Here is a 26053-nt window from a genome sequence, read left to right as displayed (position 1 = left end):
AGTGCGCGAAATTGGTGAAATGCTTACAACATTACTAAGGAGATATTATTAATTAGAGATCGACCGATATAGTTTTCAGGCAGGGCTTAAACCAATACCGATTATTAGTAGTGAATTTGGGCGATAACCGATATTCTGAGCCGAAATTCATTTACAGTAAGAGTGACATATTGACAGAGGTGGGACCAAGTCATTGTTTTGCAAGTCACAAGTAAGGCTGAAGTCTTTGCCTTCAAGTCAAGACTGGAAAGTCTCATGTCAAGTCTCAAGTCCTGCATTTTGAGTTTCGAGTCAGACTAATATATTTACACAGATTGTGTATGCTTTTAAAACGGTGTATTTATTTAGTAAAGGCTTACTGAAATGAGATTTTCTTATTTAAACGGGGATAGCAGGTCCATTCTATGTGTCATACTTGATCATTTCGCGGTATTGTCATATTTTTGCTGAAAGGATTTAGTAGAGAACATTGACGGTAAAGTTCACAACTTTTGGTGCTGATAAAAAAGCCTTGCCTGTACTGGAAGTAACAGACAATGTGCGCGTGACGTCACCGGTGGTAGGGCTCCTTACATCCTCACATTGTTTATAATGTGAGCCACCAGCAGTAAGAGCAATTCGGACCGAGAAAGCGACAAATTTCCCCGTTAATTTGAGCGAGGATGAAAGATTCGTGGATGAGGAAAGTTAGAGTGAAGCACTAATTTTTAAAAAAAAAAGAAAAGGCAACGGCTCCAGGCGGCGGCAGTGGGAGAGTTTCAAATGTAATTAGACACATTTACTAGGATAATTCTGGAAAATCCCTTATCTGCTTATTGTGTTAATAGTATTATAGTGAGATTATAGTCATACCTGAAAGTCGGATGGCTGTGGTGAACGCCAGTGTCTCTGAGAGAAGCCGAGGAACCAAGAATACAACTGCCTTTTTGAGCTGCAGGATGAGGTCGCGTAGTCCACTCAAGTCTCCGGTAAGAGCCGACTTAATATTACAATTTTCCCATCCAAAAACTTGCTGGTTGACGTAGAGAAACATGTTCGCTTGACCGCTCTGTGTTAAAGCTTCACCACAAACAAAGAAACACCGGCTGTGTTTCGGTACTAAAGGCAGCTGCAATCCACTGCTTTCCCCCAACAGCATTCTTATTTGACGTCTCCATTATTAATTGAACAAATTGCAAAAGATTCAGCAACACAGATGTCCAAAATACTGTGTAATTGCGCGTTGAAAAGAGACTACTTTTAGCCGTAAGTGGTGCTGGGCTAATATGTCCCCTCCAACCAATAACGTCACAAACACACGTCATCATACGTGTTGTCATTCCGCGACGTTTTCTACAGGAAACTCCGCAGGAAATTTAAAATTGTAATTTTTTAAACTAAACCGGCCGTATTGGCATGTGTTGCAATGTTAAGATTTCATCATTGATGTATACACTATCAGACTGCGTGATCGGTAGTAGTGGGTTTCAGTAGGCCTTTAAAACCAGTGCATTTGAAATTGCAAGGGAAAAAATAGTGCTGACATTGCAGTTAACCAGTCATTTTCAACATTTAATTCATTCCTTTACAGAATAAATACATTTGATAAAATAAGTGCAACTGTACTCATTTGCAAAAAAGTGTTAACATTGTATTTCCATGGCATATTGCATTGTAACTAGTTCCACGGCAGTTTCTATCCTGTTCTTACCTTATCTCATTGATCTCATCTCATATTGTATGTGTGTTTATGTGTGCATACACATGAAAGACATAAATACAATGAACAGGGTTGTACTTTTTAGATGTCAGGGCCCTAAGCAATATGCACACATTCTTAATATAGTATACATTTTAACTGACCTTTATTTGACCATGTATGTCTTTTTGTAGGTGGCATAAATATGCGGTGCTGCTGACCGCTGTCTAACGTTACGTTACTGTGTGTGATACATTCACTAATGTAACGTCATGTGTAGGTACCTCATGCAAACCTGCTTAAAAAAAAAAATCACTTGACAAAAAGTATGAATATTGTAGCGAACTGCAGTGGACGCAACAGATTGCTTTGTTTGCAATGACGTTATAAGCATAGACATCTTACAAGTAGAGGTAGCATTGGCTGCTGTGACACAAGCAATTTTGCCGCCATTTTGAAGTAGTGATGAGGAACCGGTGAGCAGCCTACACTGACAGTTAACAGGTAGAAAACAAAGATGCCGGGCTGGTAGGGCTGGGCGATATGTCGATATACGATATATATCGCAGGTTTGTCTCTGTGCAATATAGAAAATGACGATATCGTAATATTCAAGTAGACGTTCTCATGCAGCTGCGGGCATTACACTCTCCTCGCTCTTTCCTGTGTCTCCTCACAGACAAGCAGGTGCACATTCATACGTATACCCCCTCACCCAGCGGAGAGGTAGCGGCATGGCTAACGTTAGCTGTGATGCTAGTGGGTTGTTGCGGAGAAAGAAGGTGCGAATCTCTAAACAAATGAAGGAAGAATTAATTCCCAAGAAAAACAGCACGGGGCCCCTTTTTTCCCCCTTCTCTGGGATTATATTCCCAGTTTTGATCTGGGACGTCTGGTCACTTATCGCATGTAAGAATATTCTACTACTGTTAAGCAAACTATGAAAACTCCAAAACACGGATCAATCTTCCTGTCCCCTTAGCAGAAAAAAACAGCCCCAAAGCATGATGTTTCCACCCCCATGGTTCACAGTAGGTCTGGTGTTCTTGGGATGCAACTCAGTATTCTATCTTCTTCCAAACACGACGAGTTGAGTTTATACCAAAATGGATACACGGATGATACAGCAGAGAACTGGGAGAATGTCATGTTGTCAGATTAAACCAAAATAGAACTTTTTGGTATAAAGAAGAGATAGTGAGTATAGTTGCTTTACAAATTGAAAGAACTGGAAAGTATGAATTGCATCGATGGTAGACAAAAAACAAGCCAAGATTAATTCAATAAGGTAGGTAAAGAAATGGAGAATGCCGGTTTAATTCAGACAATGTAAGAAATACGAGTTAGATGGAATAAAATGAAGCAGGTATATTTATTACAAGGTAAAGACTGATATCAAAGTAAGTAAGTAGGGGTGTAAGGGTTTTGTAGATAGCTCGGTATTTTGATTTCAGAGTCTTGACACTTATACCGTGACACCTGACTGTATGAAACAAAAGTTTATAATAGTTTTTTCTGGCACTTAAGTGTTTGCTCGGTCTGAAAATAAACTACAGCTCCCAGAATCCTCTGCCCAGTACGGGCGCCAAAGAGGGCGTTTGGAACGCCATAAGCAGGAAATGAAGTGTGTTCGAAGTTGATGGGAGGAATTGTTTTTGGATTTTTTGGACATTTCCTGAAAAATGTCATCAACATCTAACCATAACGCTTTGAGTTATGTTTCTAACAAACAGAAAAAACAAATCCTGGTGAAAACATAACCTCTTTGGTGGAAGTAAGAAAGTCATAGCGTGCCACTTTCGTTTTGAAAGCGAGCAAGAGCCTGCGGGTGATGATGCGGCCAAAGCACGGTGCACGGCTGTAAGTATCCCAAAAATGTTTGTGGTAAATATAAGGAAACTGAAAAACTACTTGATAAATCCCCAGTCCATCCATCCTCTGGGGGTCGCGTGGAGGCTTTAGCCTGTCGGTTAGTTACTTTTCTGAAGAACATTATATTCCAGACAAAGATAAACATGTCAACTGTGGAGTACACTGCTTGTTAGAAAGCAAACGTTGAAAGACACTAAAGTGAACATTATTGTGTTGTAGGGCTGCAACTAACGATTATTTTGATAGTCAATTAGTCAACGGTCATCTTAATGATTAGCCGGATAATAAAGTGTACATATATTTACTGGCTCTAATTTTTCCATCCATCCATCCATCTTCTTCCGCTTATCCAAGGTCGGGTCGCGGGGGCAACAGCTTAAGCAGGGAAGCCCTGACGCTCATCTCCCCAGCCACTTCGTCCAACTCTTCCCGGGGAATCCCGAGGCGTTCCCAGGCCAGCCGGGAGACATAGTCTAAATTTTCCATGGACTTCTAAATGCCGCTTGTTATTTTAGGCATGTGCTCACTAACAAAAAAATGACTATTACATTCATAAATATGAACTTTTACTGTAAATGTGCTGCTCATTCAGCTGTTAAATTGTTTTTAATTACTATTAAAATCTTGTCCATTTAAAGATAATTATCTTTGTTTATGTTAAAATAGCGACAACAAAACACAAAATCTAACTCTCATAAAGTTTAAAAAACATTTTGTGATTTTTAAAAAATCTCCACACTGGTATATTGACTATTGATTAACTCTTGGCTATTTTAGCACTCTAATAGACTCAATTTGTAGAATTGTATCTTTGATTCATTCTTAAAATGTTGGCTGTTTAATACATTGTATATTTTTAATCTTATGATACCTCCGCATTGTTGCCTGTCTGTCTTTGTGTGCGTGTTTCTGCGTGTGCGTTTCTTATTTGTTATTGTGCCCTTTTTTACAGCATTGCTAATTGACACTGCTTTTAAAAGTACTTGAATTGATGTAAAACATCCATCCATCCATTTTCTACCGCTTATTCCCTTTGGGGTTGCGGGGGGTGCTGGTGCCTATCTCACCTACACTCGGGCGGAAGGCGGGGTACACCCTGGACAAGTCGCCACCTCATGGCAGGGCCAACACAGATAGACAGACAACATTCACACTCACATTCACACACTAAGGCCAATTTAGTGTTGCCAATTAACCTATTCCCAGGTGCATTGGTTCGCAATTTACTGTTAAACCCCCCCATGGAAGAAAAAAAATATTTAACACTCCCCCACTCAACACTTTGACTATAAATAGTATAATTTGCCTATGAAATTGCAATAAATATAATTCTGCATAACATTATAACCTTATTAACATTAAAGGAAACCACACTGGTTTTTCCTCGTCTCCCACCGCCGTTACAGTGAAGCCAAGTGCTACATATGCCTTATCCTATTCTGTTATGGCAAAAAAGCAGGTTCCCAGAGGTCACACGCGCCCCCGTGTTATATGCCTTATCCTATTCTGTTATGGCAAAAAAGCAGGTTCCCTGAGGTCACACGCCCCCCCGTGGTATCAAACCTATCATGTTTGTAGTAATAAATATGATTAGAACATTTTAGCATTATGTTTGTGTTCAGTTACACTAGGTGTGTTTATCCTAAACAGTCCTGCCGCTTCATTTTACACTCAAACAATCTTGAGTTTGTGTGTGTAGTGTTCATGTTCTCATGAGCGTATGACTCCAGATGAAACTAACGATTATTTTGATAGTTGATTAGTCAACGATTATCTTCACAATTAGTTAGATAATAAAGCTGACTTTGCTGCACCAGTAAGTGCAGCCCAGAAGAACAAAATTAACGAAATATGACTTACCTGCTCAGTAAATTCATACCCCGGCCAAAACATACCAAAGACTATAAAAATGGGAATAACTCCCTCAGCATCAAGGGTTGGAATTGGGGGTTAAATCACCAAAATGATTCCCGAGCGCGGCCACCGCTGCTGCTCACTACTCCCCTCACCTCCCATAGGATGGGTCAAATGCAGAGGATAATTTCACCTCACCTAGTGTGTGTGACTATCAGTGATACTTTAACTTTAGCATTGAATTTAAAACATTCAGAAACAGCAGCGACTTTAGTGACAGGCTCTACTTTCACTATCTGCTGCAGCGACACAGTAATCCTGCACCAGTGTAATCCTGCCCTGAATGCGGACATGCAAGCACTCACAGGAGTCTTTATTAGTCCCAACTGGGAGAATAAACAGACCCACAAATTTAATCACAATAAAACATTTTTACTTCTTGTTTGTTCAACCCCTCTGATTTAACACTTTTGATTTAACATGTACTAAAACAGGGGTCACCAACGCCCGTAAGGACCAAATGAATCGCCCGCTGGCCTGTTCTAAAAATAGCTCAAATAGCAGCACTTACCAGTGAGCTGCCTCTATTTTTTAAAATGTATTTATTTACTAGCAAGCTGGTCTCTCTTTGCTCGACATTTTTAATTCGAAGAGAGACAAAACTCAAATAGAATTTGAAAATCCAAGAAAATATTTCAAAAACTTGGTCTTCACTTGTTTAAATAAATTTATTTATTTGTTTTATTTTGCTTCTTATAACTTTTTAGAGAAAAATACAACCTTAAAAATGATTTTAGGATTTTTAAACACATACCATTTTACCTTTTAAATTCCTTCCTCTTCTTTCCTGACAATTTAAATCAATGTTCAAGTACATTAATTTTTTTATTGTAAAGAATTTTAAGGAGTCGAAATTGAAGATAAACTATGTTTCAAAATGTTATGTTCATTTTTTTTCTGTTTTCTCCTCCTTTAAACCGTTCAATTAAGTGTTTTTTTCATCATTTATTCTCTACAAAAAAACCTTCCGTAAAAGGAAAAAAAATGCACGATGGAATGACAGACAGAAATACCTATTTTTTTTATATATATAGATTTATTTATTAAAGGTCAATTGAGCAAATTGGCTATTTATGGCAATTTATTTAGGTGTGTATCAAACTGGTAGCCCTTCGCATTAATCAGTACCCAAGAAGTAGCTCTTGGTTTCAAAAAGGTTGGTGACCCCAGTACTAAAAAAACTCTGCATACAGACACATGTTCAAATTATTTGAGTTTGTGGATGAAAAAAACTTTTTGTTTCTGAAATAATCATTAAACTTTTTTATTGATTGATTTCAAAATTATTTTATGTGTAAATCATTTTAAAACAACTGTTTTTTGTCGCTTTTCGAAACAGTTATGTTTGCTGGATTAATGATTTGTAATTTTTTTTGGTCACGTTTAGGTCCCTCTCTCCCAATCACCACTCTGCGCCTTCTGGTTCCACCAATTCGCCTCGTCTCTGCAGCCATCTGGAAGACCATAGAACACAAGATTGTATCGGACTATGGACTGCTTGAGGAGTTTGTGTTTATGGTCACTGAAATAGTTCCTCAACTTCTTTCAACGAGACAGCGTGCTGAACTTATTTTGGGTCTAAGAGCTCGGGTAAGTCAAATTAATGGAGCTATCTTTGTTTAATTGACACTCAGACACAACTTGACACTTTAACATATACAGTGGGACCTCAATTGACAAACCCCTCTATTTGTGAACATTTCGATTTACAAACTTTTGGGTCTAGCCAAATATGCCTGTGTCCATTCATTCATTCATTCATTTTAGTCTCCTGCCTGCAGCCATTTTGTGCCGCATTGCGCAGGGTTTTTGTAAAGGCAGAACCCTCAATGTCACTTATTGCGCTGTACAGTACACTACTCGTCAGTATTAGTCACGACTTAGCGCTTCAGCGTGTGTGCCTGTTTTCTGTTTTTGTGCATTTTGACAAGTTGGGTCCATTTTGCCAATTTAATGAGTTCCAAAAAGACAACAGACCAGTGTGATAAAAGAAGTAGGGAATAACGGGGGATTTAAAAAAAAAAATAGACTATTTGCGATGTCACTCGCAAGTATTGAAGAATTGATGAAGATTGTACCAAAGCAAGTTTTAATTGTGATGAGACCAGACTTTCTGGAAAAATATACCAAAGCAGACTTGTATCACAGCGGAGAAGAAGACTACCTCTCTCTAAAGGCCTACTGAAACCCACTACTACCGACCACGCAGTCTGATTGTTTATATAGCAATGATGAAATCTTATCATTGCAACACATGCCAATACAGCCGGGTTAGTTTACTAAATTGCAATTTAAAATTTTGCGCTAAGTATCCTGTTGAAAACGTCGCGGTATGATGACTCGTATGATGACGCGTGCGCGTGATGTCACAGGTTGTAGCGGACATTTTGATCCAGCACCGATCCAAGCTATAAGTTGTCTGCTTTAAAGGCTTACTGAAATAAGATTTTCTTATTCAAACGGGGATAGCAGGTCCATTCTATGTGTCATACTTGATCATTTTGCGATATTGCCATATTTTTGCTGAAAGGATTTAGCAGAGCACATCGAAGATAAAGTTCGCAACTTTTGTTCGCTAATAAAAAAGCCTTGCCTTTACTGAAAGTAGCAGATGATGTGCGCGTGACGTCACCGGTGTGAGGGCTCCTCACATCCTCACATTGTTTATAATCATAGCCTCAAGCAGCAAGAGCTATTCGGACCAAGAAAGCGACGATTTCCCCATTAATTTGAGCGAGGAGGAAAGATTTGTGGATAAGGAAAGTTAGAGTAAAGCAGTGTGAGCGTTTCAGATGAAATTAGACACATTTACTAGGATAATTCTGGAAGATCCCTTATCTGCTTATTGTTTTAATAGTGTTTTAGTGAGATTGTAAAGTTATACCTCAAAGTCGGATGGCTGCGGTGAACGCTAGTGTCTTTGATGGAAGCCATGGAGGAGCCAAGCTCACAGCCGCCTTTTTTGACAGCTGCTGCAGGAGGAGGTCCAGTAATTCACTGATGTCTCCGGTAAGAGACAACTTAATATCACAATTTTTCCATCCAAAAACATGCTGGTTGACGTAGAAAACATTTTCACTTGACCGCTCTGTGTTAAAGCTTCACAACAAACAAACACCGGCTGTGTCTCGGTGCTAAAGGCAGCTGCAATCCACCGCTTTCCACCAACAGCATTCTTATTTATAGTCTCCATTATTAATTGAACAAATTGCAAAAGATTCTGCAACACAGATTACCAAATGACTGTGTAATTATGCGATGAAAAGAGACGACTTTTAGCTGTAAGTGGTGCTGGGTTAATATGTCCCCTCCAACCAATAACGTCACAAGCACGCGTCATCATTCCGCGACGTTTTCAACAAAAAACTCTGCGGGAAAGTTAAAATTGTAATTTAGTAAACCAAACCGGCCGTATTGGCATGTGTTGCAATGTGTGGATTTCATCATTGATATATAAACTATCAGACTGTGTGGTCGGTAGTAGTGGGTTTCAGTAGGCCTTTAATCGCATAATTACACAGTATTCTGGACGTCTATGTTGCTGAATATTTTGCAGTTTGTTCAATTAATAATGGAGATGTCAAAGAAGACAGATGTATGTGGGAAGCGGTGTATTGCGGCAGCCTTTAGCAACACAAACACATCCGGTGTTTTCTTGTTTACATTCCCGAAAGCTGACGGTGAAGCTTTACTATGGAGCAGAGCGGTCAAGCGAACATGGTTCCCTACCACATGTCATCCGGCAGGTTTTGGTGAGAAAATGGTGGTATTAAGTCAGCTCTTACCGTAGTTATGAGTGGAAAGCTTGCGTCGTACCTCCTGCCGCTGCGGACTCTCTTGCCTCCTCCCACTGGCTGCCCCCGACCGTCGGATGCCTACACCGTGGAGGAGGGGGGGGGGGGGAAATCTCAGCCCGGCTGCCTTGCCTCGTCGAGAAACGTGGCTTCCATCGAAGACACTGGCAGTCACCACATCCGGGGCCACACCCCTCCGACTTTCAGGTACGACCATATGATCTCACTAAAACACTAGTAACACAATAAGCAGATAAGGGTTTTTCCCAGAATTATTCTAGTAAATGTGTCTAACATCTGAATCGCTCCCACTACTCTTGCCTTTTTTTCTTTTTCTTTTTTTTTTTTTGTCCTTCACTCCCACTTTCCTCATCCACAAATTGTTCATCCTCGCACAAATTAATGAGGAAATCGTCGCTTTCTCTGTCCAAATTGCTCTCGCTGCTCGTGGCCATGATTGTAAACGATGTGAGGAGCTCCACAACCCGTGACGTCACCCGCACATTGTCTGCTACTTCCGGTACAGGCAAGGCTTTTTTATTAGGGACCAAAAGTTGCGAACTTTATCGTCGATGTTCTCTACTTAATCTTTTCAGCAAAAATATGGCAATATTGCTAAATGATCGAGTATGACACATAGAATGGACCTGCTATCCCCATTTAAATAAGAAAATCTCATTTCAGTAGGCCTTTAAGCAGATTCTTTTCGAAGGGCACACACACACATGGCTAGGGATGTATACCGAGTACCAGTATTTTTTGGCACCGGGTCCTAAATTGGTCGGTCCATGAGGACCAAGAAGATTCTGAACTAACGATCTTTCTTTTGAGATTTTTTTCTTCCAGCTGACCGATGTAATTATGACACGCTGCCGCTGCTATTTGATAAAATCTGTTATTAAAATTGACAAAATAAGGAAGTTTGTAACAACAATATTTCCTCTTCAAAGTCACGCACGCTGTGTCAGGTTGAAGTGAAAGCACTTTACTCACGACGAGTCTCGACCACGTATATTAACCGTCCTGCTCGCCATCAATTAATCTACCGGCCAATATTAATCCACTCAAAACAGTGAAACTTTGAGGTAATATAATAATCCATAAAGTGGCTGTGATGCAAGATAGCATTTGCTGTGACCGACAGGTCTCTAGTTACCGTCTGATGTCATTCCATTGTGGTGCGTTTGTGTGGCATTAAAAGACCTATTGCTTAAATGTGTCTCAGTTCATTCTGTCTTTTGATTACAAACTAGACGATCGAGTCTTTTTTCTTTTTCTTTTTTTTAATAAAATACACACACTCATCGGTAGCGCAACACTCAATATGTTTCCGTTCCGTAATATGTTTCCGGTCCGTCACTCAAATACGTTTGTGCGCAAATAACACTTCCTATTGTTACTAAATGCACATCTACATAACATGCTAAGTCATTGTATTGATTTATATGGTATATTTGATATGATATATTATGTAAAAGGTATGTGCTCTCAGGGTTACTCCTAAATTGCCAAATACCTGTGGCGGTGGCGGCGTAGTTAGGGGGACACGATCAATATGACGTCATTGCAAGATTTGCTGTAATCCATATATTCTTAAAGGCAAAAACGTGAATATACATTTTAAACACATTTAAGTATCGTATTAACATACATATTTTTTTTACGTAATATATATATATATATATATATATTTTTTTTTTTGCTGCTGGTTGTGCTGTACTATGTACTTTGTTGAGATTTTTTGGGGGGGGAGATTTCTCCAATCCTTTAAGCCAGTGGTCCCCAACCTTTTTTGCACTACGGACCTGTTTAATTGAAGCTTTCCACTTGTGCCAGACAAATACAGCAAAAATACGTGCATGAAAAATACAAGTCTCTGTAATGTAGGGCTGGGCGATATGGCATTTTATTAATATCTCAATATTTTTGGGCCATGTCACGATACATGATACATATTGCAATATTTTGCCTTAGCCTTGAGTGAACACTTGATGCATATAATCACACCAGTATGATGATTCTATGTGTCTACATTAAAACATTCTTGTTTGTACTGCATTAATGTATGCTCATTTTAAACTTTCATGCAGAGAGGGAAATCACAACTAAATCAATTTGGCAAAACTGTATGTATTAAACAGTTATTAAGCAATGCACAAACATTCATGTCATTTCCAAACAAAGTGCAAGATTGTCAGAGACATTTTAAAACAAGCTAATAGTGCACTTGTGTGCATGATCTCACAAACATGACATATCAAAACAACACTAAATTAAAGTGCACTTTTTATACAGAACGCCACGACAATAGTATAAAACAAATATAGTGCACTTTTGTGCATGATGTCACACAAGATGTTTCAATAAGTGTCAAATAAAAATGATCTGCATATTAGGAAATCAAAAAGCACTGCTGTTACTTTTTGTAGCAACGCTTTTGCCGCATCATTGTTCAACATATTCCCGCTTGAAGCCAAACAACCGCCAGACGATATACCCCGTGTTGTTTTTCTTTGGGAATTAATTGTTCCTTCATTTGTTTCCAGATTGGCACCTTCTCTCTCTCGTATTACCACTCGCACCTCAACGTTAAGATACCCAGCTAATGTTGCCCTTGTAGCTACCTCTATGCTCGGGGAGGGCGTATGACGTTGCACATGTGACGTGTGTAAGAAGGTGCGCTTGGTTTAAGTCTCTGTGAGAAGGAGAGAGAAGAAAGAGTGGGAAACACATGCAGTGTAATGACCGCAGCTAAAAGCAACTGTGAGAGAACATATACCGGTACTCGAATATCACGATAGTCATTTTCTATATCGCACAGAGACAAACCTGCGATATATCGAGTATATCGATATATTGCCCAGCCCTACTTTTAATGCTGAATTAATGGGAGCCCTGGGCTTATTTCTTTGCAATGAGATGCAGATGGAAATCAGCCTTTGGTTACAATGTCAGTATTATATTTTATTTGTTCATTAATGTGCATTATATAATGTTACAAAAAATATATAACAAATGTCAACTTCCTACGATGAGTGGAAAGGCGAAAGTTAAGTTGGAGAAAATGCAGTCGTTTATAGATGGTTTAATGTTTCTCTGCGGCCCGGTAGCAAATGAGCCATAAGCCGGTACTGGTCCCCGGACCAGTGGTTGGGGACCACTGCTTTAAAGGCCTACTGAAATGACATTTTCTTATTTAAACAGGGATAGCAGGTCCATTCTATGTGTCATACTTGATCATTTTGCGATATTGCCATATTTTTGCTGAAAAGATTTAGTAGAGAACATTGACGATAAAGTCCGCATCTTTTGGTGCTGATAAAAAAGCCTTGCCTGTACCGGAAGTAGCAGACGATATGCGTGTGACGTCATAGATTGTTGAGCTCCTCACATCTGAACATTGTTTACAATCATGGCCACCAGCAGCGAGAGCGATTTGGACCGAGAAAGTGACAATTTCCCCATTAATTTGAGCGAGGATGAAAGATTCGTGGATGAAGAAAGTGAGAGTGAAGGACTAGAGAAAAAAAAATAAAAAAAGACTAGGGGGCAGTGGGAGTGATTCAGATAGGGAAGACGCTGTGAGATGCGCCGTGGCAGCCGTGGGGGTGGCAGGACGACTCGGCCAGGCCCAACCGCAACAAGGGATAGACCCATACCGCTTTGAACCCGACAGTGACGGTCAGGAGGACGCTGCTGATATTGATGCTGGAGTAGCACAAGACATAGATTGCCTTCAGAATACAGAATGGTCAAATTGATCGCTGCATAATACACTGTACTTAGTGTGTGTCGTTCAATCCAACCGTGTTCGCTTGACATCTCTGTTCCATAGTAAAGCTTGACTGTCATCTTTCGGAAATGTAAGCAATGAAACACCGGCTATGTTTGTGTTGCTAAAGTAATACACCGCTTCCCACCTATAGCTTTCTTCTTTGATGTCTCCATTGTTCATTGAACAAATTTGAAAAGATTAACAAACACAGATGTCCAGAATACTGTGGAATTTTGCGATGAAAACAGACGACTTAACAGCTGGGCACGATGCTGGCACAAAATGTCCTCTACAATCCGTGACGTCACGCGCAGGCGTCATCATACGAGTCATCATACCGAGACGTTTTCAGCAGGATTTTTCGGCGCAAAATTTAAAATTGCACTTTAGTAATTTAACCTGGCCGGATTGGCATGTGTTGCAATGTTAAGATTTCATCGTTGATACATAAACTATCAGACTGCGTGGTCGGTAGTAGTGGGTTTTAGTAGGCCTTTAAGCCACTCTTTTATTTTATAAAAATAACAGGCAACAAATCAAGCATCTATTTTTGGTGTTTTTGAAGACTGTACTTGTGTTTAGAGACCCTTACTTCTGTCGCTCCATGGTGAACACACCGTATCGGTGGAGAATGAACAAGTGTTGTGTGTCAAGGAATGAAGCATGGAGGCAGACGTGTCCACGGAGGAAATACTTGCTAGAATTGAGCTCATTGTTATCATAAAATTGGCAACAAATGCTAAAAAAAAAAAAGTGTCAGACTCTTTGTTCTCCATGCTACAATACACTGTTACTTTCATTTTGTTAGGTGTGGCGTGGTGCACCATTGCAATCAAATACATTGAGGGAAAACCCTGTGCTCACATGCATGCCTGATATAAATATTTCCAGCTGAGTGTACTTGTAATAAATAGAATCAGTGATGGATCTGTCGGGTGTTTAAAAGAAGATGACATAACTACATTTTGCCTTGCACTGCACACATCATGACTTGTTTAAGACTTAAAAAAAAATAAACAGGTGTTGGTAAGACTTCCCTGCTTTTAGATGATACAGTACATCATGTTGGTGGTCAGTGTTTCCCCCCAGAAAATGTGTTAGTTAACGTGGTGTCTCTCCAGCGGACAGACAGGGGAAGGGGCTGGGTGGGTGTAAGGATCGGTGTAACTCGGCCTGTTGCCACTAAAGCCTGGGGGGCAATAGACTACAGACTGCGGCGAAGTAGGCCGCATTCGTCGCGTGAAGAAGCCTACAATTTTTGGTTGTGTTTTCCGCTCCATTTGCTGAATGGCGATATACAATATATATATATCTCGATTAGGGCTGGGCGATATGGCCTTTTTTTAATATCTCAATATTTTTGGCCATATCGCAATACACAACATATCTTTTTTATTTTTTTAGATTTTTCCAATCCTTTTAAGCCAGTGGTCCCCAACCTTTTTTGCACTACGGACCTGTTTAATTTAGGCATTATTTTCAGAGACTGGCTTTCCACTTGTGCCAGATAAATACAGCAAAAATACGTGCATGAAATCACAAGTCTCTCTAATGTGGGGCTGGGCGAGATGGCATTTTATTAATATCTCGATATTTTTGTGCCATGTCACGATACACGGTATATATTGCGATATTTTGCCTTAGCATGGAATTAACACTTGATAGTAGGGCTGGGCGATATTGCCTTTTTTTAATACCGCAATATTTTTAGGCCATATCGCGATACACGATATATTTCTCAGTATTTTGCCTTTGCCTGGAATGAACACTGGATACATATAATCACAGCAGTATGGTGATTCTACGTGTCTACATTAAAACATTCTTGTTCATACTGCACTAATATATGCTACTTATAAACTTTCATGTAGAGAAGGAAATCACAACTTAGTCAATTTACCAAAACTGTATTTATTAGTTATTAGCAGGTGACTTTTCAAATGATGCTACATATTATCAGTAATGCTAATATGTAGCAATTAAAGTAGTCTTTTCCAGTGATCCCCAACCACCGGGGTCGATTGGTACCGGGCTGCAGAATTTTTTATACATTTAAAAAAAAATGTTATATACATTTTTTGTGTTTTTTATTTTTTATTAAATCAACATAAAAAAACACAAGATACACTTACAATTACTGCACCAACCCAAAAAACCTCCCTTTTTCATGACAAAAAAAATTAAATAAAACAATATCATGATAGTCATTTTCTATATCGCACAGAGACAAACCCGCGATATATCGAGTATATCGATATATATTGCCCGGCCCTAATCTCGTTTTTTTTTCCGTTAAGTAAAAACAAAACAGTCCTAGTTACCTGAGATACTAAGTATGTCATTATTATGACTTAGTAAGTCAATATTTTGATGTAGTAATTTACTGCGTCAAAATGACTTACTTAGTCAAAATAATGACAAAAATAATGACTTGCTAAGTCAAATTAATGACTTATTGAAAGCAAGCATTTGCAATAAGCGTTTGAAAAACAGAGTTAAAAGTGGGTCCACATGTTTATATATGTATACAACTCATGCTTAATTTATTACAGCATCTGGTAAGCCTGTAGTTGATTTTTATTATGTAAATTTTATATTTTTCTCAACATGTGAAAGCAGGGACCCTGCCATTCAAAACTAGGCTGCTACATTAATAAGGATTAATATAACTATAGCTGAAAAAACAGTACAATAGCAATGGGAGAGGCTATTTATCCCTGAACACCAAGGAGTTCATGTAGGTTTTACGATGCAGTTACATTATTATATCAACTATCAGAGACAGCTTCAGGAAACTCTCCATTCAACATAATATCCTTTTTTGCTGCTTCAACACAGCTCAATCAACACAGAAAAAGGTAAAGTGAACTAACTTGGTTGTTAATTGTAGGTCTATAATGCTTGTCTTTCTCTCATACAGACAGGGCTTTGCTGTCTGTAAAACACACACATGCACGCACACACATCGCTAAATGAGCTAATGTTACGCTAAAAGTTAATTAGCTTTCGCCTCAAGGACTGCGAGCGAGCCGAGCTGCCGCTTATGTTTCTAGAGCGTCAACGGTCTCAAAGTGTTGTTACTAGAAGTTGACTGGGAGGTGTTTATTATAATTTTGGTAGAGTCCGCTGCCTTATGCTCACCTGCTAAACACCTTCCGGCACGCCCCCCCGCAGGATCACTGATCATGCGCTCTGAATACGCACTGCTGATTGGCTGTTATATGTGCTCTGAATACGCACTGCTGATTGGCTGTTACCATTCTTCGTATTACCAATCAAATGGTTCTGTGGCTGGGACAATGCTGGGCGCTGCAGAGACGTACTGACAAAGGCAGAGGCAGAACTAAGCGGAGCAGTTTGCTGAGACTTAAGTTTAGGCGGTGGCTCTTTGTTGTTAGGGCGGCCGCCTTAACAACAAAGCGCTGCGGAAAACCCTGGATTTGTTCTTGTTATTGTTTAACTTGTGCTAATCCATCCATCCATTTTGTACCGCTTTTCCCTCTTGGGATCACGGGGATGGGATAGGCACCAGCATCAAAACATGCATCCCACTAAATGGAAGAAATGACACCACCACTCCAGTCATCCTCATGAAACTTGTAAACAGAAAATCTAAAATGGCACTGCTTAAACAGGGAAAGAAGCTGAAGGGAACAAATGTGTACATTAATTAGCATCTCACAAAAAGGAATGCTGAAATCGCAGAGAAAGCAACGCTACATGAAAAAGCTGGAAAAAATTCTGTGAACTTGGAGCGCCAACTGTAAAATCTAAATGAAGCTGAATGGAGGTCCAGAAGCAAGAGTACGTGTTGTCCGTGACATCAAGGACCTGGACAAATATTAAAGTTTACAGTGCTTCCACAACGACAATTTTAATGGAGTCTGACGGAAAACAAACACCTAATTTCAACACCAACACTACTATGTACTAAGAGACCACTAAACAATGAGACCTAGAATTAGGAGTGCATCCACCTACACTTATAGAGATTGTTGAAACAACATCAAAGATTGTTGAACAAGAAAATATGGAACTGAAAAACTTTTGCAACAAAGATCATAAAAAACAGGATTTGGAGAATGATATAGAGCCAGATACAAATTTTTTCAGCCATATTGGAAATCATTTTCTATTACACAGATGAACAATATAACAGCAACATTAAATGATAAAAAATTGTCAATTATTCATTATAATAGCAGAATAATTGTTAAATCTTTGTACAAATGACATTTGTATAGTTACAAAAGATTTAAAGTTAGTATTATTTGCGGATGATACAACTGCGTTTTGTTCAGGAGAGAACACAAAGAAGCTAATACAAATAATAACAGAATAAATTAACAAATTAAAAATATGTTTTGACAAAAACAGACTATCCTTAAACATCAGTCCATTTAGTGAAACAAATTTCTTCATAAGAAACAATTTAAATAGGAATAATGGGTTTCAGCCTCGACAAGCGTCTGTATTTTGGTGAAGGTTTGTACACTTTGAACACAATTAAAAGTGCTATACAGTACTGTACATCAAACAAACATAACAAGGAGGTGATTGATGTATCAACTATCTATTTAGTACCGAGCCAAAACAACAAACATGACAAGCCAAACCTTCCTGTATGCGCTGCTCTCAGGCGCACACACAAAGCAGTCCTTTTGGTGCCCTAACAAACAATCAGAAATAACAAAAATCCTTAATCATTTTGCTACAATAATAAATGTTTAGAATAGTGAAATTCACTCACATTAAGGTTAGCAAAGGAGGTGCTGACAAAAAAGTATGGTGTGTAAGGTTGTCTAGCAGTAAGATTTTATCGGTACGATAACCTATTATTGCAATTCTGAATTAGTTCATAATTTTTTGGGCAATCTCGTTACTTCTGCTATCCTCGAAAGATTACACTTTTTTTTTTTTTTTTTTTTTTTTTTTTTTAATAAAGAAAAAACGCTATTTCAGTGTCAGTTGTGTGGCGGACATGGAAATCCAGCCGAACAAGGTATGTAGAACAACCGGCAAAAAAACGAACTTGCCACCCAAATGATTATACGGAAACTGCGAACAGTCTGCACAGCTTGCCACTGCTGCCACGTAGCATTAGTAATTAAGCCGGTACTAGCGTTGTGGCCACTGCACAGATATCCTAACTTGGAACTAAATCATTTGTATGGTTATTAAAAAGGATGAACATTTGTAAGTAGCAATGATTTACAGGCTTTTTTCTCATATGTTTTGATTACAGCTTATCCTGGAGCTTTGCCGCTCAGAGGAGACTGCCAACTTCCAGATCATTCAACCACACCTTGATCGAATGCAAAACCTCCAAACTCTTTGGAAAGTGGAGGTGGGTGTTAACACCAACTTGTTAATACATTATTGTGTGATTTTGTGAGTTATTTTATATAACTTTGTGTAAAATTAAATACAAATAAAAAAATCTGACAGAACAAAGTCAAGTGCAGACATAAGTCTTCCAAAACACAGAAATCCGCTGTTCTAAACGTCCATTTTTGCGTCACAATATCACTTCCGCGTTTAATGAAATATTATAGCGTGTAAGGACATGAGTCAAAGGAGGACATTTATTAGTAGTTGGGCTGGGCGATTATGGCAAAAAAAAAATTAAGTCACAATTATTTTGATTGATGTTGTATTTACAATAATTACACAAACTATTCATTAATTTGAAAACCATCCATCCATCCATTTTCTACCGCTTGTCCCTCTGGGGGTCGCCTGGGTGGCTGGAGCCTATCTCTGCTGCATTCTGGCGGAAGGTACACTCCGGACAAATGGCCACCTCATCACAGCTTCAACAGAGAAAACATTCACACTCCAATTCACACACTAGGGACCATTTAGTTTTATCAATCAGCCTATCTCTAGGTGCATGTCATTGAAGGTGGGAGGAATCATTAATATTTATTGTACCTACATTAAAATTTTAATTACAATATAAATTAATAACACATAAACCACAACAAGTACAATAATAGAAACAACAATACATTAAAATACAATAAAATATAAAAAAACAGTACCTTTTTAATTTTTTCCATTTTAATTGTTTATAATTCCGTTTTTTTACCTTTTACGCCAATTATACCACCATAGAATGTGTGCTTTTTGTTGTCAAATCAAAATATTTGTTAATAAAATGCAAAAATCCTCCTGTTTGTTGGTGCAATACATCTTTGGACAATTTTGACCAATATTTTAGGTCAAAGCATAATAATTATATAAATGTATCAATAAGTGCTTTGAGTACATAATGCTTGTGTAAGGTACTTTAAGGTACTAGCGCAATCAGACCGGATGTTGCGCACAGCGCTGTTATCGTGAAGGGGTAAATGTGCTGTGCTGTTCTCAGCTTGACGAGTAAAGAGTGTGTGTGTGCGCGTGCACGGATTGTTCTTGCTAGCTTTAGCTTTGTAGTTTAGTCGCTGTTTTAAGTGGCTGCCTCAACATTGTTTAGTTCAGGACGTGTTTCTGGGCTGACTTATGGGACATCGTCCGCGGTTACTTCAACGCGAAAATCATATGCCTTACCTTTTTTGTTGTGTTTAGTCATTATTGATTAGCGCTGTGTCAAATAAAAAGTACTAACATGGTTGAGACCCCAAACTTCTCGGAGACACTCATACGTTCACTCATCCATTTCACCGTTACAAGCTCCGGAATTTGCATGCACGTTTTGCGGCCCATTAATCGTTTATTTAATTACATTTTTTTACGATCATTTTATTTTCATGTGCGTGAAAAGCCATAATCAAAATCAAAAAAATAATTGTTCTGCACTAATTAGTAGCCAGCGAGAAGGTACGTGACAGATGTTGACAGAGGTCACAACACCAGAAGTATGTTACTAGAAGGGGCATGGCTAAAGGATAGAGTTGCCAAATGGGAAACTGAGTTCTTTGCATGCATATAGATTGTTGTAACGCCCTGCTTTCTGGTCTCCCTAAATAAGTTATTACACCTTTGCAATTACTCCAAAATTACCAGAAGGCGGGCTCACATTACATTAGTTTTAAAATCTCTGCATAGCTCCCTGTGTGTTTCAGGATCAATTTTAAGGTTCTTCTCATGGTTTATAAATGTTTTTTTTGGTATTGGACCTTTTTATTTCTCAGATTTGCTTTTAGCCTATCAATCAATCAATCAATCAATGTTTACTTATATAGCCCTAAATCACTAGTGTCTCAAAGGGCTGCACAAACCACTACGACATCCTCGGTAGGCCCACATCAGGGCAAGGAAAACTCACACCCAGTGGGACGTCGGTGACAATGATGACTATGAGAACCTTGGAGAGGAGGAAACCAATGGATGTCGAGCGGGTCTAACATGATACTGTGAAAGTTCAATCCATAATGGATCCAACACAGTCGCGAGAGTCCGGTCCAAAGCGGATCCAACACAGCAGCGAGAGTCCTGTTCACAGCGTAGCCAGCAGGAAAACATCCCAAGCGGAGGCGGATCAGCAGCGCAGAGATGTCCCCAGCCGATACACAGGCGAGCAGTACATGGCCACCGGATCGGACCGGACCCCCTCCACAAGGGAGAGTGGCACATAGGAGAAAAAGAAAAGAAACGGCAGATCAACTGGTCTAAAAAGGGAGTCTATTTAAAGGCTAGAGTATACAAATGAGTTTTAAGGTGAGACTTAAATGCTTCTACCGAGGTGGCATCTCGAACTTTTACCGGGAGGGCATTCCAGAGTACTGGAGCCCGAAATGAAAACGCTCTATAGCCCACAGACTTTTTTTGGGCTTTGGGAATCACTAATAAGCCGGAATCCTTTGAACGCAGATTTCTTGCTGGGACATATGGTACAATACAATCGGCAATGCTAGACATGGGGAGACCCGAAAATAGTACGTTACAGTAATCGAGACGAGACGTAAAGAACGCATGGATAATTATCTCAGCGTCTTTAGTGGACAGAATGGAACGAATTTTAGCGATATTACGGAGATGAAAGAAGGCCGTTTTAGTAACACTTTTAATGTGTGACTCAAAGGAGAGAGTTGGGTCGAAGATAACACCCAGATTCTTTACCGTGTCGCCTTGTTTAATTGTTTGGTTGTCAAATTTTAGAGTTGTATCATTAAATAGAGGTCGGTGTCTAGCAGGACCGATAATCAGCATTTCCGTTTTTTTGGCGTAGAGTTGCAAAAAGTTAGCGGACATCCATTGTTTAATTTCATTAAGACACGCCTCTAGCTGACTACAATCCGGCGTGTTGGTCAGCTTTAGGGGCATGTAGAGTTGGGTGTCATCAGCATAACAGTGAAAGCTAATACCGTATTTGCGTATGATGTCACCTAGCGGCAGCATGTAGATGCTGAAGAGTGCTGGGCCAAGGACCGAACCCTGGGGAACTCCACACGTTACCTTAACGTAGTCCGAGGTCACATTGTTATGGGAGACGCACTGCATCCTATCAGTAAGATAAGAGTTAAACCAAGACAGAGCTAAGTCTGACATACCAATTCGTGTTTTGATACATTCTAATAAAATATTATGATCGACGGTATCGAAAGCAGCGCTAAGATCGAGGAGCAGCAACATAGATGACGCATCAGAATCCATCGTTAGCAATAGATCATTAGTCATTTTTGCGAGGGCTGTCTCCGTGGAGTGATTTGCCCTGAAACCGGATTGTAAGGTTTCACATAGATTGTTAGACGCTAAGTGTTCATTTAACTGCTCCGCAACAATTTTTTCGAAGATTTTTGAAATAAAGGGAAGGTGAGACACAGGTCGGTAGTTTACCATGAGGTCAGGATCGAGGTTAGGTCTTTTAAGAAGAGGATGAATAACCGCTTTTTTGAATGCTAGGGGAACAGTGCCCGAGGAAAGTGATAAGTTTATAATATTTAGCACTGATGGACCTAATAATACAAAGAGCTCCTTGATCAGTTTCCCAGGAAGTGGGTCAAGTAAACATGTTGTTTGTTTTATTCCATTTACACGTTGTAACAATTCCTCTAATTTTATTTCCTCAAAACAAGAGAAACTATTTTGGATATTTGCAGTATCCGCCATATATACAATCGTATCTGTGTTACTATAACCCAGTTGTAGCTGGGACGCATTGTCTTTAATCTCCTTTCTAATGACTTCAATTTTCTTACTAAAGAATTGCATAAAGTCATCAGCTGAGTGGGTGGAGCTACTGGAAGGAGCCCCTTGTTGGGTTAGCGATGCTACCGTACTAAACAAAAATTTAGGATCGTTTTTATTACGGTGGATGAGATTTGAGTAATATTTAGCTTTAGCTAAGGTAAGCATGTGTTTATAAGTTATTAAACCATCACTCCATGCTTGATGGTGCACCTCAAGTTTAGTCGTGCGCCATTTGCGTTCCAGCTTTCTACATAACAATTTCTGAGCTCTAGTTTCTTCTGTAAACCACGGGGTACGTTTTTTTGGAGCCTTTTTTAACTTTAGCGGTGCTATGTTATCAATGGTTTCGCGCAGGGCGTGGTTAAAGTTGTTAGTGAGGTAATCAATAGAGTCCACATACTTTGGGAATGGTGCCATTACCGAGGGCAGTAGGTCAGCAAGAGTTGTCGTTGTGGCCGTATTAATGTTGCGGCTGCTATAGCAGTTATTATTATTAGTTTGCCCAACATGCGTCTGAACCTCGAATTTTATAAGGTAATGATCGGACAATACTTTAGTATACGGGAGTATCGTAACTTTGGAAACGGTGATACCCCTGACAAGCACTAGGTCTATCGTATTACCGTTGCGATGCGTGGGTTCATTTATTATTTGTGTGAGACCGCAGCTATCAATTATAGTCTGGAGCGCTACGCACGGTGGGTCCAATGGGGTATTCATATGGATATTAAAGTCCCCCATTATGATTATATTATCGGCGTGTGTCACTAGATCAGCAACGAACTCTGAGAATTCATTGATAAAGTCCGAATAGGGCCCTGGGGGCGGTAGATAACAGCCAGGTGTAGAGGCAGCGGTGTGACAGACCTCATAGTAAGCACCTCAAACGATTTATATTTATTATTTATGTTAGGACAAAGGTTAAAGTTTTCGTTGTATATTAGTGCGACCCCCCCACCCCTTTTCAGAGGACGAGCAATATGCGCATGTGTAAAGTTAGGAGGACAAGCCTCATTTAGCGCAAAAAAGTCGTTTGGTTTAAGCCAGGTTTCGCTGAGACCGATGACGTTAAGATTGTTGTCTCTGATGATATCATTAACTAACAACGTTTTGGGAGACAATGATCTTATGTTTAAAAAACCTATATTATAGGCAGTGGGCTGTTTTAGGGAATTTTTGATCAAATTATCCGTAGTAGCAATATTAATAATGTTGTGTTTATTATGCCCAGTGCATTTAGTATAATTACGACCATATCTAGGAATTGATACGACGGGAATTTTCCGATTGTTTGTTTGTTGCTTTGATAAACTGCACGCATCATAGTTAGCCACCTCAGTAAAACACATGTCCAACTCTGAAACACTCAAAGCAGAAAAAACTTGTTCTAATTTAACTGACTCCTTACCCAGACCAGTAGTCTCGCATCTTCCATTTAAATCCGGCTTCAGGATGGAGGGAAGTGGTGTTCTGTGGGGATTAGCCTTCTGCTTTGTTTTTAGCCCCGCTCGGCATCCGCGTTTCCGATCACACCGCTGGCGTCTGCTCCTTAGACGGCCCCCGCTGCTACTATACTCCCCTGCTTCACAGGCCGCTGGATATAGCCGTCGACGTATTCCCGTGCCAGTTAGCAGGTCTAGCAAGCACGCGTCTATCAGTCCAAAACGGCCCGATATGTCCACATCCAGAAGTGTCTGGCGGTCGTACGTGATCACGGAGTGACCACGATGTGAGCCAGCCATAAAGTTTGTAGAATTGTCCGGTATTTCTGCCAAATGTTCCATCTTTAGGAGGAGCTCCTCGATGTCACAGCCCTTCCGGGTGCCGCCATCTTGGAAAAATTCCCGGGCCCTGAGATCCTCCGGCACTCATCTACTAATTATTCAAAAAATCACAGGATGGCATCCCTCCACCATTATGGCCCCCGTCTATGAAACAGCTTGCCAGAGGATCTCAGGGCTGCGGAGAACGTTCATGTTTTTAAGAGCAGACTTAAGACCCACATTTTTGATTTGGCCTTAACCTGTTATTAATTATTTTATTGAAGTCATTTGTATTTTACTTTTTATCCTATTAGTTATGCAAGATTTTATGTTTTTTTTTATTTATTTATTTAATGTATATTAATTTATTTTTTTCTATTTCTCTTCATATATCTTGCTTGTATTTTATTCTTTATCTCTTCTAATGGTTCTTACTATTTTACAAGTTGTATTATTTTTATTTTCCAACGTTCCTCAGATGAGCCATCTGCCTCAGGGGTTATCGGCCGTGCTTATAGGGCGCTTTGTGTCAGTGTCCTGGTGGCCTTGGTCTGATGACCTCCTGGTGCAGATGGCTCCTGTGATAATGTTTACTCACATGTCTCCTCTGTACTCAGCCATGCAATCGTTTGTCCATATACCGTATTTCCTTGAATTGCCGCAGGGCATATAGTATGCGCCTGCCTTGAATTACTGCCGGGTCAAACTCGCTTCCCAAAATAATTAGAGCATGCTTAGTATTATCGCCTGGTCAAACTCGTGACACTTCCCCTGTCATCATTTTCAAAATGGAGAAGGCTAATTTCAATACCGGTAATTTGAAATCGCATAATGGGAAGAAGATTAAGAGCTATTCAGTAGGATTTAAGGTCCAAGCTTACATCACTCTTAAATTTTTGCTGCATACCTTTGGTAAGTGCCAGAGTGAGAAGAGGTTTTAAAATAATTAGCACATGCTTACTTTTACCGCATGCCTTTGGTAAGCGCAGGAGTGAGAAGAGGTTTTAAATTAATTGGCGCCCCGGCGGCAATGCAAGGAAATATGGTAGTTGCATATGTGTGTATGTTGTGTGTGTGTTTGTGTTTGGTATCTGTGTCTGTGCGTATGTATGTGATATTGGGGGGTATGGGTCACTGGGGTATTGTTTTTAACTCTACAGCACTTTGCGTAGCATTTCTTTTATGTATGAAAAGCGCTTTAAAAATAAAGTTTGATTGATGAATTGTTAGTAGGAGATGCCTCGTTAAGTAGAATAAATTCATCTGATTTTAGTAGCCAAGTCTCACTGACACCAATGATAGGATTTTTGTCTCTATTTACGTCATTAATTAATAGCACTTTGGGAGGCAATGATGTGATATTTAAGATGACCATATTATACAGGGTGTCCATTAAGTCTGGGTACAGATATTTTCCGATACTTTGGATGAAAATATCCATTTTTACTAAATAAAGACTTTGTGTTGTTCAGTGATGAAGTTAAATACATACATCCATCCATTTTCTTATATTTATCAACGATAGAATTGAATAGAATAGTTTTCTTTGCAAATGATGCATTTTTAACCATGTACCCAGCCTTTGTGGAAACCCTGTAGGTAGTGGGCTGTCCTTAGTACTAATATTATGTCTATTTCGCATGTTGCACCTTAAATCACGTCTCAGAATTGTTATGGTGGGTATCTTGAGATTCTTTGCTTGGTGCAACGATAGATTTAACGATTAATAATTTGCCACTTCAGTAGAATACATGTGCACAGTCACGAAAGAAAAAACAGTCATGTATTATTTTATTAGAAATGCTTTGTGTGCAGGAATTTTCCAGCCTGGCGCTGGTTAATTTTAGCTTAACTGACTCCTCACCCGTGCTGACAGGCACTGTAATTGCCTGTGTCCGATCTTGCTCTAGTGTAGTTAGTAAAGTGTGACTCAACTAGTAATCCATGTTTCTTGATAGAGTGATGGCGCTGTCCTGCTTAGGGTGAAGGCAATCCCTCCTCCGCAAGCCCTGTTTTGCCACAGAAAGAGGGCCAATTACAGTTCAAACCCCGGCCGAGTCATACCAAAGACTATAAAAATGGGACCCATTACCTCCCTGCTTGGCACTCAGCATCAAGGGTT

General features: G+C 39.6%; 1 protein-coding gene across 1 annotated transcript in view; it reads left to right on the top strand.

Annotated features, from left to right (window-relative positions):
* Positions 1-26053, top strand: part of LOC133557822 (zinc finger protein 420-like) — a 44378-nt gene that overhangs the window by 2151 nt on the left and 16174 nt on the right. Inside the window, exons 2-3 of the mRNA XM_061908644.1 lie at positions 6852-7054; positions 18279-18380. Of these exons, the coding sequence (XP_061764628.1) occupies positions 6852-7054; positions 18279-18380 (305 nt within the window). The remainder of the gene's footprint in view (positions 1-6851; positions 7055-18278; positions 18381-26053) is intronic.

Source organism: Nerophis ophidion, linkage group LG08, assembly GCF_033978795.1.
Source record: "Nerophis ophidion isolate RoL-2023_Sa linkage group LG08, RoL_Noph_v1.0, whole genome shotgun sequence".
Lineage (NCBI taxonomy): Eukaryota > Metazoa > Chordata > Actinopteri > Syngnathiformes > Syngnathidae > Nerophis > Nerophis ophidion.
This window is presented reverse-complemented; position numbering and strand designations above follow the sequence as displayed.